General features: G+C 30.1%; 1 protein-coding gene across 1 annotated transcript; it reads right to left on the bottom strand.

Moving 5' to 3' along the window:
- Window positions 1–1,580: 1,580 nt before the first annotated feature.
- Window positions 1,581–13,941, bottom strand: LOC111691917. Its single transcript, XM_023455442.1, has 3 exons — window positions 13,476–13,941; window positions 3,846–4,063; window positions 1,581–2,069 (listed from the first exon to the last, which is right to left on the bottom strand). The coding sequence occupies exons 2-3, from the start codon at window positions 4,036–4,038 to the stop codon at window positions 1,657–1,659; spliced, it is 606 nt and encodes a 201-aa protein (XP_023311210.1). The 5' UTR covers window positions 4,039–4,063; window positions 13,476–13,941; the 3' UTR covers window positions 1,581–1,656.
- Window positions 13,942–18,604: the final 4,663 nt, after the last annotated feature.

The raw sequence follows: 18,604 nt of genomic DNA, 5'->3' as shown, positions 1-18,604 counted from the left end.
AGTGCAAAAGTTCATGTAAATCGAAATCGTCATAAGTTTTCTCTGTTTTCTATGCTCGAAACCTTGTAAATTGTCAGCATATTATTACCAGTATCTCTGATCTGATCTCTGCATGTGACTCATTGCTCTTTATTGTGTTAACCTGTAACAAGTTTTTTTCCCCAGAATTCCAGATAGAATACTCCTAAAGTCCGCTCCTTAAACGCGGCCAACATAATTCGTCATAATTTAATTTAATGTAACTATGAAAATATAAATATTTAGGTATTATACCAAGTTCGCTTGGCCTCATGTAACATAACCTAACCTGACTTACATCTATTCTATTTGGGAAAAAATGTGCTAACAAATAACCTTTGAATTTAGGCAAATTTAAAAAAGTAGCTTAGCTTTTTGGTTATTTTACCTTCGTGTTTTAAGTTAAAATTACTGCATAGTACAAACAGCTGGTTTCCAATTGCATGGGAACTGCTCCTGAAATGGTATACTATTGTACTCCTTAAAATACTTTAAATTTAAACAACTAGTTCTCCGAGCGAACATATAAGCATTTAAATATTTTCTATCACGCGCGCTCGCTATGGGACCTATAGTGTAGGGGGTTAGATGCACGGAAAGTGCTAGATAGTACAACAGCGTGATTTATTATGAAAATAACAACACGCTGTTGTACTGTCTAGCACTTTCCGTGCACCTAACCCCCTATGCTATAGGTCCCATAACGACTCGCACTTGTGATAGAAACTAGTATGTGCAACTCGTTCGGAAAAGTTGCCATAGCGCCACTTGGGCGCTTTCCGCACTCGCTTCGCTCGTGCGTTAACTCCGTCCGCGTGGCGCTATTGGCATTTGTACTACTTCATATATTTGTTTTTGATATTGCGAGCCTAAATGCCCATGCCCGTAAATAATCTTTATGAAACATATTAAAAAATCCTAATTCTCTTTTGTAAAAGGTGGTACGTGATGGGGGAGTAGGAGAAAATAAAAATAGGAAAAAATGTTCCAGTTTTTGGATCGCAAAACCTAATCTGAAGTGGAAATAAGCAACTCCAATAACTCGTCAGTCATGGAAATACAATTTAAACCTTAGAGCGTATACTACATGGAGGAAGCACGCTTACGGCGACAGTGTAGACGACTAACAGAGAGAGAAAACAAATGATTTGGGTACCATCTTTCTCTCCCGCGTAGGCATGATGTGATTGGCTGACGCAACTCCCTCGTGATGTTCGGATAAAATTAAGGGATAGAGAGCGAGTATCCAAACTATAGCCTTTCTCTACACTTTTTAACAGACGAAAGATACTTCCTCCATGTAGTAGGTATTATATGTATATGCTATAAGATTTAAACCTATTCGAAAAAGAAAAAAATAAGGCGATTTTTTTTCTTATGGATTATGAGCCAAACTTTGTTTTTATTTTTGAGATATAGGGCGCCTGAGGTAATTTTTTTGAATGAATCTTTTTGTCATGTTTTCCAAAAAACAATATAAGTATTGTATTGAAATTAAATATAGTAATACTTGAAAAAATTAGAATATTCAATATCTGCTTTAATAATTTACTACACAAATAAATAAATAATATGTAATTACAAAGTTATACATATACACACATACACAGTTACAAAAATAAATAAATTGTTTTACAGTCATCTGTTCATGTGACCGTAATTTCCTAAAAGAAGATTATTTAAATATATTTTCCTATATAAATTACTAATTTCCGTATTATCCAGAACTTCACTAGAAGACCCATATTTTCCTATCCTATCCTCCCAACCAGGAGCAGTATGGCCTAATTCAAAATGTCCATCTTTGGTCTGATGAACATGTAAGTGCACATTTTGTGGGGAACTCGAACTCTTTTCATGTTTACTGGAAAAGGCGACAGCTAACTTCGTCACGGCTCCACTGACGTTCATGAGTATGAGTAGACCCAAGAGACCCAACGTTTTCAGAGAGAAGATCGTGAGGAAGGCTAGGACGGTTACTATCACTCCCAGCGCAAATATTATTAACGGCATTGCAAATTTCAATTTTCTGGCAACACCAAAACACCTCCCTGAAAATACACATTCATTAATAATACAAACATTTCGATAAAAAGGAGAGACAGCTACAATAGAAATAAAAAACACGGGATGTTTTCTATATGTCTAATATCATAGCCCTTTTCTTTTACTCATGATTTCGGAATCATAACGTGTTACGATCCAATGGAAACCAATCAGATTGCTAGATTTCGGATCGTAACGCGTTATGATTCCGAAATCATGAGTAAAAGAAAACAGCTCATAACTTCAGGTGGCCATTTTGCACCAAAAAGAGTCTAAAGGCCACAATTTTTCGAGATACGATTTGTTGAAATTTAATAAGTCCATATTGATCAAATATCTCTGAAGATAGTTAACATAAATTGAAGAAACGTGAGCTAATAGTTTGCCTTATTAATTCTGAGAATTGGTATGTGAGCCAGTGGTGGTCCTAATATAGATACCTAAAACCTCGAGAATTTGACGCCACTATGTTATTGATAAAAAAAGGGTATCTTATTGGAAAAATATAATTATAAATATACGTATATACAGGGTCTAACTTTAAGTGCCTGTTGTTACCTTTTTAAACCAACTGTATGTAATTAATGCAGTGGCAAAGAGCGAAACTACAATGGAAAATAATTTTATAATGATTGCTTTTGTATCACTAGGTAACAAAACATTTTTGAGTGTTTTAAAAAAAATAATGTTTCTCATGATTCATTAAATATTAACTAATATTGGTATGTGGATAAGTAATAAAACTAATTTATGTTTTAAAATAATTATTTTTGCTGTTTTATAAAAGGTATAAAGAATACTTACTAATCTGGTAATTTGAAATATTTCTTAAAATCATTTCTTTATAATATAAAATATTTGTTACTATTTTTTTAAAACAATCTGACATTAACCCAGTTTAGGTCATCTGAGGTGATATAAATAAAAATTACTTTGTGAAGGACTTATTTTAAGTAATATTTTGAATTTATCCTAAAGATCAGAAAACTGGTTATATTATCTAAAAATAATAGAAAGACGTTAAAGAGAGATGGTGAAATTTATGAAAATGAAGCCTTAAATATAGTGTGTAGGATGGAATGTGTAAAGGAATTGAGTCATCCCTTCTATAATTTGGTAATGTACCTACGTCACCACCAAACACCAGCTTATATTTCAAATATGATGGTTGATTTGAACAAATAATTTTATAAAGCAAAAAATAACGATGAATATCTCTGCGGATATGCATCCTGCCCCTACTATTATTTTTAATTAAGGAATAATACGTTCTTTTCGTTGAATATTTGCTACAAATCACAAGCAAGAATTTTAGATAGTCATAAATGGTTATTAGCATATAAATACATATTTGACAGTAGGTACAACTTTATTGAGATCAGTTGCATACAAAATAAATAACAAACGTCCCAATATGGAGGCTTGTGGAACACCATCTTTTATCGACAGTACATCAGCATGTTTTATCACCATCTGTAATTGAACTTATAACTGTCAATCCATTCCAGAACACTAATAGATATACCGTATTAATTCAACTAATTTATTGATCCATAATGTTTCACAGTATTCCGCAACTGATTGGCAAATTTATATCAGTTTAGCTGCCTGTAATTAGGTAATCTCGAAAACTTGTAGCTTTAGATTCTTGGTTTATAAAGACTTTGATCTAAAATGATCCAAGGAACAACCTCCTGAATTTATGCCCCTCTCGCATTGGATAAACTGCATTAGTTGAAATTAACACAATTATGAAATAGAAGGCTTTCGCTTATACTTACCTATAAAGGAGTCATTATTTTCTTCTCCTATAAATTTTCCTAATAAACTTTTTAGTTTTTGTTCCAATATTTTTAGAAATCTCGCTTTATTTGAAGCCAATTTTGTAACCATAGTAGTATTATTCATTTCGGTCGCAGAAACCCATTGAATAGTTAATAGAATTGTTAAGACTAGAAAAAGAATTAACTTCATTTCTTCTTGTAGAATCTCATAATACCTAAAAAAATATAAAGTACGAAATATATTATCATAATTTCTAAAATAGGTATAAAAAGGTAGGAATGTAAAAGATACTTTGTGTTTCTACAGCATGAATTACAAGTAAAGATAAATGGAAAAATTAGATTTGACGTTGAATGAGATGAAAATGCAAGCAATAGAGGTAAATCAATCTATCGCCGTTATCCATCTGCATGCACTACTTTGTCACTGCGATGACAAAGTAGTGCAGGGCCCTCAGTGCTAAAATAAATTTGATTTACTTTAATATACATTTGAAATGACATATCAAAAATACAATGTATGGTTTTTTTTAATGTCGCCAGGAATAAATAGAACAAAATATTATTTTTTTTATATTTGCTAATTGTAAAACTTAAACTACAAAACTTTAAAAGCTGTATTGTACTTTTTTTGGTGATAATTTTGATGATTTTAACAGGTGCACCACAACATTATAACTAGAATATCTAGACTTATAGACCCAGAGGACAGAGATGAATCTAATTCTTTTTAATATGGTTGACTTTCTCAATAGGCCAATCAATAGATTAAATCAGTGATTTTGTGACAAAGATACTAGTAGCAAACGGACTCTTATACAAAAAAAACGCATTTTTTAGTTTTTTGCTTATAAAACCTAAACTAATAAAGCAATTTGAATGCTACAAAGAGACAATTTGTAGAGAATCGAAATACAAGTTCAAAATTATTTAACCTCTTAAAACCTCTTTACAAAAAAGTTTACGCTCTTGTCAATTTGTATTATATTATGCAACTAAATTCAGCTGTGACTGACAAATGACAAAATGACATAGGTAGTTAAAATAAATTTTCACTTCTGTTTCTAGAACTGGAATTACAATTAAATTCATTGAACTAAACAAATTTAAAATAGTAATAATTTAGCTAAAGTTCCTAGAATCTTCAGACTTTAAATTTTTCTAACGTTCAGTGACATCCAGTACTTAGTTATGATTACAATGTTAAAATTACAGTTTTTAAGGATGAAGGCTTGTTGGCTGTATGCGTCCCGATATTTTCATTCATTTCCAACGAAATACAAAATGAGAAACGATTTCGGGTGGTTTGTAGATTAATTTTTTGAAATAGGAATTCCTCTCACACTTTTTTTAACCGCAGGAACATGTATTATAAAATAAGCTTTTTTCGGATAATTGGCAACTCTGCTTATGGTAAAAAATGAAATGGTCGATAGTACATAAACTTGCAAAGTTTAATTCAATTTCAAAGTTCACTTTTTTAAAACTTTTTACTTGCAGAATCCACCATTTCATTTTTTATCATCAGTTTTGGGACACCATGTATACTCACTATAAGAATACCATGTTCAATGAATGAACTTGTTCATAGAAATTCATAAATAAATATTCCATCAAACTGTCAGACAGGTTTGAATTTGATCACAAAACAACTAACTGCCTTTTTTTGTAGTGTGACCTCTATTAAATAAAGTAATTAAAATAGGACCTGATTTCAATTCATGATGGTGTCGCATTATTATCCTAGATATGACAAATAACAAACAATCCGGTAATTCTCATGTTTTTTTAATCCGGTATTTCATGATTTATACATTTTTATGCATTTTATTATGCAATGGTAAATATAAAGTTTTCACGTATTAGCATTGTCAACAGAGTTTTATCCAGTTCCTACAACTTTCATTTGTTCATGTTCTAGAGTTACCTAAACGGTTAACGTTGTATAGGTAAGCAGTGGCGTACTCATTGAACGAAATAAGCGTTTGGTTGGTCTCTCAACAACACAGGGCCCTCAAAATGTAATTAAAAACTTGCGGAGTTGCATTTGCTTCCGCTAAAAGCACATAAGAAAGTTTTGCCAAGATAATCTGTATTATAATAGCAACTTTTCTTATTAGAATTACAATATTATGTCAAGCTTAACAAGATTCTTTACTAGAACAGATGAATAGGTATTTTTTTCTAGCATTTTTTCCATTGAAGGTAAGAAATGAGCACGGCCCACCCCAGAAAAATGATCTAATAGTATCATCTTTGTCATATCGGTAAGTCGCTGATTTCGGTTTTTTTTACAGGTTCCCATAGAACTTGCAGGCCTGGGCTCACCCCAAGCAAAAATTGTAGGTACACCCATGGTATCTATACGTAGTGCCAGTGTTCATAAGTTATCAACTTTGATTTCTAATTTTTGTTTTATATTTGAAAAATTAAAAAAAAGCGAGGAAAAAACTTTTGCTAGGGTAACAATTGTACTATAGTTGCCATAATAAAAAGAACGTCTTGCAACAGTACACAAAAAGTTAGCAAAATACTTTTTAACCCCAAATAGACTCTTATAGCAATTTTTTAGGGTTAATCAATTTCTGCTTATGGTTAAATGATATTTTCCCCAGTGCATTGATATTTTTTTCAGATCTCTTCTGGACAAAAATATTTCTTAAAAAAATAATGTAACGCACCACTGCGTATAAGCGAGATACGTACCTATCTCCAATGGTGTTCATTAGTCAGTTATTAAAACACGAATTTCTCTCACTTGAATAAATACGATAAAAAAAAGTATAGCGGACAGACCCACATTCCAAAGGTGAAGAGCTCTCCAAATAAGATAGTATAGCATTAAATTACTAGAGCGAGTCTACTATCGGTTTCGTCAGTACCGTATTCACCTTTTTTATATAATTTACACGAATACGAATATGTGGAGTGTGGCTGTGATTAATGAAATAATTGTGGATATTGTATGCCATGGGGAATGAACTGATTCAATGAATCCATTTTATTTGTTATTAAAACAAGAATTATTCATTTTATGTTTCCATAAAATATAAGTCATGCGTCTCCTATTCGATAAACATTAATATAACAGAAACAGACCATCTAAAAAGGAAATTATGAAACGTTTGAAGTGTCTACACTTAGAGGTAGTCCAGTCCTAAAACCCAAAGTAAAAATGTAAAGTTTCAACACAAAAGTACCTATTTTGCTTTTATTCCATACAAATTTTAATTTCAATATAGAGGAATCTCATTTCAATAAATTCCGATCATATTTCCATAATATATTAATATTAAATAAAAGTTCTTTTAAAATAGAAAAACGAATCTTTTCGAGAGAAAGACTATTCTGTAAAGATTTAAAAAAATGTGATAGTCAAACTTCGACTTCTAAAATATGAAACATTTTTTAAACACGAAAGTAACAGAAATACTTCAGCGCATCCTTAGTTCTAAATAGAGGCACAATTGTTATCAATATACCTATTTACTTAATTATAATATATTAAAGTGCAAAATTATAATTGGCCTTTTTTAACAAAGCGAAAATTGTAAAAACATCGATTTAATATCATAATTGCTAAAAAAGGGTATATTGCTTCAGAAAATAACTGTTACTATATGTAAATTAATTTAAATACATTTATTTTAATTATTCATAATTTTTCTTTTGTATTAATTTGTCATTTGTTTTGCCTTGTTCGATTTTTAAATATTAAAATATGTGTGTATTAAAATTTTTTTATAATTATTATTCATAAAATGTGCAACTTGTTTGCTCTATTTAAGACTCCAGATGATGTCTCAAAAAAGGGATGAAACGTCGGTATTCACATAACAATGATTTTTTCAATTTTAATTTGCCCAAAATCCCATATGAATATGGTGACCACCTTTTTAAATATTAATAAAAATAAATAAAATATGTGACAAAAAACTTGCCGTCTTTATTTGTACGAAGTTATTATTTAATTGAAAATTAAAAAATGTCAATATAAAACTAAAATGAACTTGGACAACTGTGACGTAATAAGCTATGCCTTAACTGTGGCGTCTGTTGGTAGGAAGCTCAACTAAAATTTCATATTACCGTCCTTTTTCATTTATTTAATAATAAAAAGGGATGAGTCACTTAAATAAGGAGTTTTCTGTAATAACAACATCCATATGTGAGTTAAAAATTTTAAAATCAAATAAAAATGTATATCAGGGGTTTTTGTAGTGAAACTATTACACTGTAGAATAATATTTAATGATAAAACTATAATTTTTTTAAAAACAAATATCCCATTGCTATTAATTTGAATATTAACTCCATAACTGATGTAAATACACACCTGTATAATGGTTGCGTGTACTGCAGCACGTGCTATTCTTTTCTGGGTTATTATTGCTTTATTATGTGACTTTAAAGATACATTCAACTCGAGTTTAATTGATGTAGACTGGTAATATTAACGAGTGAACTATTACCCTCATTTATTCGATAATGATGGTCCCTTTAGTAGTAGAAATGACACTAACTCTATAATTGATGAATTATAGAATGATCTATTGTCATTTTCTCATGTACTATATCTTCATCTAAATGATGTCAGTAGGAAAAACAATGTACCTACTATGTAAATGTAACAGACACATATACGTTTAGTGATGTTGTTATCTTAAATTGTAATAAATAATTATCTTTGGAGTTTATGTTATCTTTCATTTCAAGTCAAGTAAAAAGTTTCTAATGTGCTACTGTCTATTGGAAAATGTTAATCCCCTAGAAATTTAATTTAAGGCGAAACCATTTATGAAAGGTATCATTAAGAATATAAAAGTATATAGTAGACCTCTACTAATGTGAATTTCACTTTTATAGCCGTTTTCATTTTTTAATTTTTATGGTATACCATGCTATAAATCAATACAATAATTTTACTTTTACACATTATAATGCTGATACCTACTGCGAAATTGCTGAGAACTTGGTAGATATTTTAATCCATTATCTTAATGTTCTCAATATTTTTATCATGTTCATGTTAGGTGCTAGTAGAAAACTTAATACCATTTTGCTTTTCATTCTTTTTCTAAGTATTAAACAAATATTTAAATTTATATTTAAATTTTTTATAGATTTTGTCCCAAAAGAAAGCGTAAAACTGTTGTCATTTCTGTGGAAATAAATATTTTCATGTAAATTTGATTATTTTCGTAGACAGATGAATACAATTTTTTCAAATATTTATAAAAAAAATAGCAAAATCATCGAAATTGTACCTACATAAGAAACAATTTATTTGTATCACAGAAGTAATTATATAAACAATAGATGAATATTTTCATTATTTATTTTTTCTTATAACCTCTGAATAGAATAATGAAAATAAAAGAATATAGGTTATTTAAAAAAATGCTGGTACTTATTTTCGAAAATTTTGTATGGTTAGGTTGTTTTATATTATTACAAAATTTATTATAAAATTGTTTTTAAAATACGAATATTTCTACCTACAGGGTAGTTCATTAATTGTTAAAGTACGATTGCTCTGAAGTTCAAATAGAAGTTGGAGAGGATCAAATATATTATATTTTAAATTTATCGCTAAATATACAGACTATTGTATGCAAATTGCCATAAAATTCTTGGTATGGTGATGTAAACAGTTTTAAATTCGATTGTTAAATTATAAAGCTTCTTAAATTTTGCAAAAAAAAACTGGTCTTTTAATATTTATAATAATAAATTAGCGAGTGATAATAGTTAGAACCAAAATATTTAATATTTTGAAAGACATCGTTAACTTACACTCCAGAGCCGTTAGACATTGGTTACTTTATACGACGTATTTTCTACAGGCATGCCAATGTTACAAATATCAAACATTATCATCTCCGATTTATCAACACTTTGTACTCCTACATTTATACATTTTTTATTGACTTTAACTTTTAACAATGTATTTCTATAGTTGTTTTCTGTAATTGAGGAAAGATATTTCATATTTCATAAAATTTTTTGTAAATGGCAATAATAACAACTAATATATTGTGTCGGCTATATAGTCATTCCGAAGTCAGTTGAACATGCAAAAAAACGCCTGGCAATAAAATTTAATGACTTTCATAGGCGTCCCTAAAAAAGTTTGTTAATTGTAAAAAATTATAATAATTTGTATATAATGTGTAGAAAATTTCTATTATATGTTCATTTGGCCAACAACATATTTTAATTATTTATGTCCTCAAACAATTTTATTATATTGATGGTAAATTGCGTTTTGTTCCGTTTCAAAAGGTCTCCAAAATGCCACGTTGTAATAATATTATTTCTCCCTTCCCCAATTGTAATATAAATGATTGATAGAAGGTGCATATAAACATTTAAAATTCCCTAAATCACACCAAATTCCGCATTGCTGCACTGCACTGCTGGGCAATTTGTCAACCACATGTCAAAAGCTGAGATTTATTGCCCAGTAGCCTAATGCAATTGTGTTAGATTTCGTTTGCCCGCGCTCGCATTCTTCAACTGGGCGTATACATTTCTACCACCTCCACGTGACCAGACCTGTATATGGGTATGGGTATGGTTAAATAAATATGGGAAAAAGTTTTTCAAATATTTCAATGCCGAGTTGCTGCGTCAGAGACCGAACCTGGTACATACCGTCAACGTCTTAGTTTTTCAATTGATATCAGAAAGACTATACTAATAGATCACCCTGTATATAAATCTAGATAGATCTCGAATAGTTTCTCACATTCCATCACAATTTGTGTTATACATACAGGGCTGGAAAATCCACATGGTCCATCTGTCTTTACATGAGAGCGACAAAGTAAAGAAATCCGTGCGATAGACAAGGATGGCTATAGTGAAGACGTTTCATAATCTGAATAGTCTCCGCCCGTTTCGGGTTAGAAGTGAGAGTGACTATTCACATTATGACACGTCTTCAATGTAACCATCCTTGTCTATCGCACGGATTTCTATGACTTACTTTATCGCTCTCACGTAACGGCCGATGTACCATGGGGACTTTCCGAACCTGTATATAATATATTCCAAAAACTTTAAAATAGGATGTCAAACGGAAACAAAAAATAGAAAATGCCACTTCAAGAAAAAGTCTTCTATAGACATGGACCCGAAAAAATATACTTATAATAAAAGTGCACTGCCAAAAACATATGTTTGATACAACTAAAATGACATCACTTCAAAATAAAATGGCACAGTTCTTTAGGTGAATTGTATTAAAATTAGTGGTGATATCCTTTGATGACATAATTAAAGGTATTTTGAAACTTGAATGAATACAAAATTGGATCTGAAAAGAATGCGTTCTAGCAATGTTTTTATCGTTTTTTTTTTCACTTTTGTTATTTATTATTTTATATAAATACCAGAAATTATTACAAAATTTTCAAAGCAATCCTGTAATTATTATGTAAATACGTGTATTGCCAGCACAACATTATTAATACTTACTAAACAACAGTACCTATTTTTTGTGTCTCTATATTATCTATTCAATTCAATTACTTTATTTTACAAAAATAATCCTATAAAAAAAAAACTAAAAAAGTGACGGATTTGAATTTAAAAATAATGTTATATGACCTGTATTTTTTTTAAGAATCTTAGCGAAAATCTATCTACGTAACCACTAGTACAATTTTTCAGAACGTTCACTCAATATAGTTATCAGGAAATTGAAATCGATTGACGCCCAGATGTTTCTCCTCTCGCGTTTTCCATTTATAAATAAAAAAGTAAAGATTTTCTTACGGGTTAACCGATACGAAAGTGACATATTTTGTCTTAAACGAAAATGAAAACATCAAATTTATGATTTTCTTAAATAAAACACTAACTTAATTTCAAGGGAACGTGTTTTGAACATATTTAAAATTATTTAAAAAGTTAAAAACAATTTTTAATACAATACCTGTATTGCTATGTGGAAAAAATATTACGATTTGAATTGAACTGAATAAAGAAAGTAGTATGCAAGTAAAAAAAAATCGAGATGAAATATTCCAGATGAATGAATTTCAAATCGAGATCGTTATTCTTTCACAAAAAACGACACTTTCACCTCTTGTTGCAAAATATTCCATTAAATATTTTTTGATATTTTGTTATGACAGAAAGTAGAAAGAAAATTGGATGGAGCTATTTTGAAAATTTGGTAAAACAAGCCTTCTTGGCGAGCAGATTTCGTCAACATAAATGTAAAAAGTTGATACTTGAGATATTTAAGATGTGATCTATTAGCCTATATAATTAATCCTTTTTTGTAATGATATCCAATAGCACCTTAGCACAGTTCCAAATATGAGCAAACTTATGGCCGAAGAATAGTTCAAGTTCAGATTTTTTTTGTATATAAGTATATAGAAATGGCTTTGCTTTCTGTAACTTGCTTATTCTAATATGGAGCTCCATTAAGGAGAAATATGTCACAATTGTTGTTAGAGGAATTTAGACAATTTACATGATCTACACATTTACTTCCTAACAATCCTTCAATAATGATTCCAACACCTTCTAAATGATTACAAGTATTGGAACACAATTTAGGAAAAAATCCGTTTTTACCCATATTGGCTAGTTTTCACCCAAATAGTGGATTTCTGAGAAATGTCGAGGTCATGGATAAATTTTACTATTGGCATCCAGGTCAGCGTTTCAAAATACCTCGAAAATGATAGGTCTGTTCCAACAAGAGTCAGGGATTGGTTCCCAACCGTTCGAAATGTTTGGCCAGCTAAATTCTAAATGTGTCTTCAGTGAATATATCGCAAGAATTAGTTGAATGCACATTTCTGACGGTTCGGAACCAATCCCTGACTCTTGTTGGAACAGACCTGAGATATTTGGACAAAATTTGGGAAAACAGTTTAACCTAAAAATTTCACTTTTCTCCAAAATTTATCGTATTGACCGCATCAAATTCCTTCGGAAATGATATTTGGCTCTCTTGTTTTTTTTGTGGGTGTGTAATTGTTAACGATGTAACACAGTTAATTTTTTTGAATTGTAATAAATATAATAACAGTCTTTTCTGCGCTAATAACCGAATATCAGAAGATCGTTTACATTATAAAAGTTTTTTATATAACTCAGGGTTCGTATATTTTTTTCAAAGTCAGTGTTAATTTTTGGCCTATATCAAAAATTCTCCCAGGAAAGCTCTTAAAATTTTATTAGTCCACAAATAAATAAGTTTATGTATACTTCTCTACTAAAAATATACGTAGGTATCATGATAATATGTAATTATTATTACATCAGTTGAAATAAAATCAATTGAAATTAAGTAAAAAATTAGTAATGCATTTAATATCATTTGAAAATACTCCTTCCACTTTCATTTAAAAAATATCACTAAAATATATAATTTTATATACCTATAATTTAATTTTACACTACCTCTTAAAAAAGAAAGGTTCAAAAGAAAATAGCAAATGTAACTTCTTTGAAAATGCACCATATAAAAACATTTAAAGCTATGGACTAATTCATAATCGAAGATAAGAATATACCAGAAATGTAGCTTCAATGACTGAATTGCAATTCTTAACTACAATAAGCAAATAAAGGTATAGCAAGTACCATTTAGATACACACCTGAACAGCAAGAATATATCCGCAACGGTTCAATCGCCAGTCAGCACAAACCTTCAACGCCACCCAGTGAACCTCTCCGTGACACTGAAATTACTACAATGTGGTATCAAGATGTCCTAAATTCGACAATGCGTTGTTTTCACTTGCATCTCATTCATTATTTATCACCACGCGAACAGTTATCGGAACAGTTTAACATAATTTTCGACTTTGACAGCACGGAAAAACTATTTGGACGATACTGGAGTGTCGGTGCCATCATCGTCGCCACATACTCACACCACTCTCTTCAGGTCTTTGACTAAACGGCGACGTAGTGTGGTTTCGGTATTCCCTGTTTCGGTAAAAGTAAATAGTCGGATTGTTTTCTTCGGATGGCCTGCTTTTGTAGCAGAACGCAGCGAGTGACTCCGTCGATGATTAACTTTGCAAGTGTTTATCTTCTATGATGGAGTGGTTCAGCGAAATTTTATCCTCCAGGCTATCAATGATAGCGTGTAGCAGGTCCAGTTGTAGCCAAAATGCTCTAGGGAAATTTTTTGTTTAGGATTCATACGACAATATTTGAGGCATTTATTCAATTTTCCAATAAAATCTTCAAGCTGTAAACATAACATTAAGCATTTGCTTAAATCTACAGATAAATGGCTGTTATATTTTGAAAGTCGGAATGCTTGTGTTATATTATGAAATTAAAATGAACTTTGTAACCTTTGCAACTCTTCTGGAAATCTTCCCGGGTAAAATTAATAAACTCAAAATGCACTTACAGTTATACTTTTGTGATATGGATTTGGACATAAATTAATGCCGCCAAATAATTTTACCAAACTGTAACAGAATGTATGTTGATACAACTAATAGAATTATTACTGAAATATTCTGTGACAAGTTACTACGCCTTTTCCAAATATATTTCGGAAACATTCAATTTATTTCAGTAACTATCATTTCAGTTTCATCTTAAATAATTTATATATTCATTATATAAATTATATATAATAAATTAAATTAATTTAATTTCATAGTATATTAAACAACAAGTTTAGAAAAGCAAAGTTTTACTTAGCTTTAGCTACCTATATGAGTTTAGTAAAACTGTTTTTCTTTTGAGATGTGTCTATTTTTTCGCGTTAGTATGTTTGTGTTGGTAGGTAATTATAAACAAATAGATATAAAAGCATTAAAAGTTAGAAATTAAAAAAAATTGACACGGCTTTGTTTATTTATACAGGGTGATTAATTAATAATGGGACAGAGCTTAAGGGCATGTTGCTGATCTCAAAATAGAGCGATTAAGCCAAATATGCATTATCCGAATGTTGCTCCTTTTCGATCTACAGGGTGTTAAAGTTGAAAAAATATTTTCGATTTTTTTAAATATCTTGAGCATCTTTGAACGGCTTGTCTTGAAAGTTTGTACACCTATGTTTTCTGAGGTGGTAATTACGGAAATGGTAACTATTTTGCAATCACATTTAGGATGCGCTAGTTGTAGTGTTCCGTCGGAGTAAACATATGTCAAACTTTTTTGTCCTTCAAAAATCTGAATTTCCAATAAGAAATTATTAAACTACATTCAATTCTAAATAAAATAGATATACCTGTTAAAAATCGATAAACTTAACCGTTTTCGAAATAAGAACGATTTACTATTTCTTTACAAAATTTCTTTACTTTTCAATACAAAAAAAAAACAGTGTATCTGAAGGTGTATATCGAGATCATCGAGGAAAGCATCGTTAGTAAGTTGAAAATTTCAAAAAGTATATATCATCAGCAAGAATTACTGGCACTTCATAAGATCATTCAAGAATGCAGATACAGAATCATAACAGTTTTCGGGAAGAACAAGTATAATTGAATAAATTTCGTGCTACTAACTTTTCAAATTTGAGTAATTGCACCTATATTTAATATACAGTGTGTCCCAGAATCGTATTTTACTTTGTATTGCGTTTTCACAAAAACGCTAAAACGCGTCAATTAGTAAATAGGAATTGTCGTTTTGCGCTGTTTCATAAACCTATGACGTCATCGACATTTTTTTTTAAATAGCACTACCTAATTTTCTAAGCATAAATGGATCTCCCTTTTGAAAATGCGTCGATATAGGGTTTGGCTTACGTTACTTTGACAAGTGCGAAAAAAAGCAAACGATTGGAATAGACATGGTTTAAAATAACAACAAAAGTAGGTAGTAGGTAGTAACTGATGCGAGAACAGTGCCACAGTCAAACTGTTTTTTTATTAACAGTGACAGTATTATATAGTAAAGTGACATTTTGATATGGTAAAATGCCACCTTAGTAAACGATTTTGAATTTAGTAAAATTGCATATTAGTCAAAATACGAAAAAATATGTTATTTCGCGGTTTAGGTTTTCGGGACACATCAATTGTGTTTCAGTTATTACTGTGTAGTTATTAGACTGTTTATTAGTATTACTTTTGAAACCCATTTTGAAGTATGTAATATTATAAGTATTTCTGTGAATATTAAATGTGAACTAGTAGAATTTTATTCAAATAAAAAATATCCATCCATATATTCAACATATTTGTTTGTTTTGGTTCTGAAATTGAGAACTGTATGAAACTAATTCATAATCGACGCAAAATTTTATGCGCATATTCTGAATTAATTCAGATCACCTCAAAATCGAAAACGCCAATCAGTCGCCATTTTTCGCTTATATTTGATTTATTTTGATGATGCAGTAATTTTTCTAATATTAAAATCCGTTGTAAGGACTTCTTCATCGGCTAATAATCCACTACACGTATAGATTCCTAAATTCTTAAAATATTTCTTAGAGCGGATGTAAAATTATATAAATTTTTTCAGTAGGTATCTTATCTTTAAAATAGAATCAATATTGACATTATTAAGAAATTATAACTCCCTAATTTTTAAACTGTTCCTTTTGTCAGGACAGATCATAAAAGCGCATAATAATATGCAAAAATTGAGAATTCCTAACTCAGAACATGCTCTTATGCAAGAACTGTTGCAAACTGATTATGAAAAAAACGAAAATATGGGATTTATCTTATTAGAAGTAGTTCTGAAAAAACTAAACTGTATTTACCTACGCATGAGCAGATTGTTATGGAACTTGTTAAAGTACCTACCAACTAAAACAAAGTTATAGATTATTTGTATCCGTTTCCAGAAAACAACACGCATGTCTATGTTTAAAGGTGAATCCATCACAGTCGCAGGTCATTCAACTCTCAGTGTCAAATTTTAACATATTCCAACTTGTGCAATTATGTACAATTTTTAGCGTTACCTACTAGAAGCACTTACTGAAAATTGTTCAGATGGTACTACCTAGCAGGAGCTAGAAAAATATTATGCATATTGTGGGGGACTTACTATTTCTTCTTGTTATAATATACTCGCTTCAAATTAAATAATAATATCTTCTTCAAAGGTTTATTTTATAGAAGTACAGTTTAATGTTAAATGGCTTTTTGTATATGTAACATGTATTTACAGATATTTATTTTTATATATTTTATTTATATCATTTCCTTAACTACCATAATATACCTACGCGCCCTCCTGATCTATTTCTTTAGGCTTCTAGGCGTAGCTCTTGAAGTAAGTGGATGAAGCTGCCACTAGTGCCACTACATATACCCCCTCTCTCAATAAAAAAATAATAGTACCTAGTTACTTACTTATAATATTTATTGCAAAAGACACTCTTTTTTTGTTACTTTCTTTAACTTTAACATTTTCGTTAGTGTTTTCTATATTATCTGATAATATGATTGCTGGTTTGACTCTGTCAATGCTAACAGTTAACCCTCTACCAGTTTTAAAAATATTTTTTTTTTTTGATAACGCTTTAAAACCTTGTAAGGACCTTCAAAAATGGGTGACAAACAAGACTTTCTATTTTCAGATTTTATAAAAATGTAATCACATGTATCTAAATTCGATGAAACAAATGGTTTTTCTTTAGTGTGATGTTTGCTTGTCGTTGGTCTAAGGTTAGCAAATGTTTCTCGTAAACCAACTAATAAAGAAGAATTGTCAATGGTATTATGGGATTCAGTAAAAAAATCGCCAGGGAGGCGTAATGGCTGACCATATACTAATTCTGCAGATGAACAATCTAAATCACTCTTAATAGCAGCTCGTATACCTAATAAAATAATTGGTAATACATTTTGCCAACGATTATTATTATTATTAGTTTTTGTTATTAACGCAGTTTTGAATGTTCTATGAAATCTTTCGACCATCCCATTACTTTGTGGATGATAGCTTGTTGTGTGTATTTTATCTGTACCTATGTATTTCGTAAATTCTGTAAATAAAGCTGATTCGAATTGTCTACCCTGGTCTGTGGTTACGGTATATGGTATACCAAATCTACATATATATTGAAAAAATAATGTTTTAGCTATTGTTTCTGATGAAATATTGGACTAACTACAATGTTCTGAAGGTGGAAGTGGTCCTACTATGTCTATATGTATGTGTTCAAATCTTCCTTTAGGTATTTCGAATGATCCGATAGGAGTTTTTGTATATCTATGTATCTTAGCAGATTGACAATCTACACAAGATTTAGTCCATAGAATTATATCTTTGTTCATTCGTGGCCGAAAATATATTGAGTTAATCATTTTCTTCGTTGCACGAATGCCCGGATGTGAAATTTTATGTAATCTGTTAAATATTTGTAATCTAAAATTTTTTGGAATATAAATTCGTTTATTTTTTGTTACTTCACACCAAAGTATGTTATTTGAAAATTCAATTTCATGTTGTAATAGTTTATGTTTAGTGCTATTGTTGTTTTGTGTCTTTAGTAAGTCTGTTAAGTGTTGACTCTTTATCATGCTCTTGCGCATGTTGTATTTGTTCTAAATTTACTTCGAAATTATTAATCATGTTAACTATGTTTTCATTTACTCTAGAAAGACTATCAGCAATAATGTTATATTTTCCTTTTATGTGTCTGATAACTGATGTGAATTGAGTAATAAATTCTAAATATCGAAATTGTCTTGGACTTTTCTCTGTTTTTGAAGTCAAAATGTTAATAAGAGGTTTATGATCTGTAAAAACAATGACTTCTCTTCCTTCTATTAAATATTTAAAATGT

This window comes from Anoplophora glabripennis, unplaced genomic scaffold, assembly GCF_000390285.2.
Source record: "Anoplophora glabripennis isolate ALB-LARVAE unplaced genomic scaffold, Agla_2.0 scaffold695, whole genome shotgun sequence".
Taxonomy (NCBI): domain Eukaryota; kingdom Metazoa; phylum Arthropoda; class Insecta; order Coleoptera; family Cerambycidae; genus Anoplophora; species Anoplophora glabripennis.
This window is presented reverse-complemented; position numbering and strand designations above follow the sequence as displayed.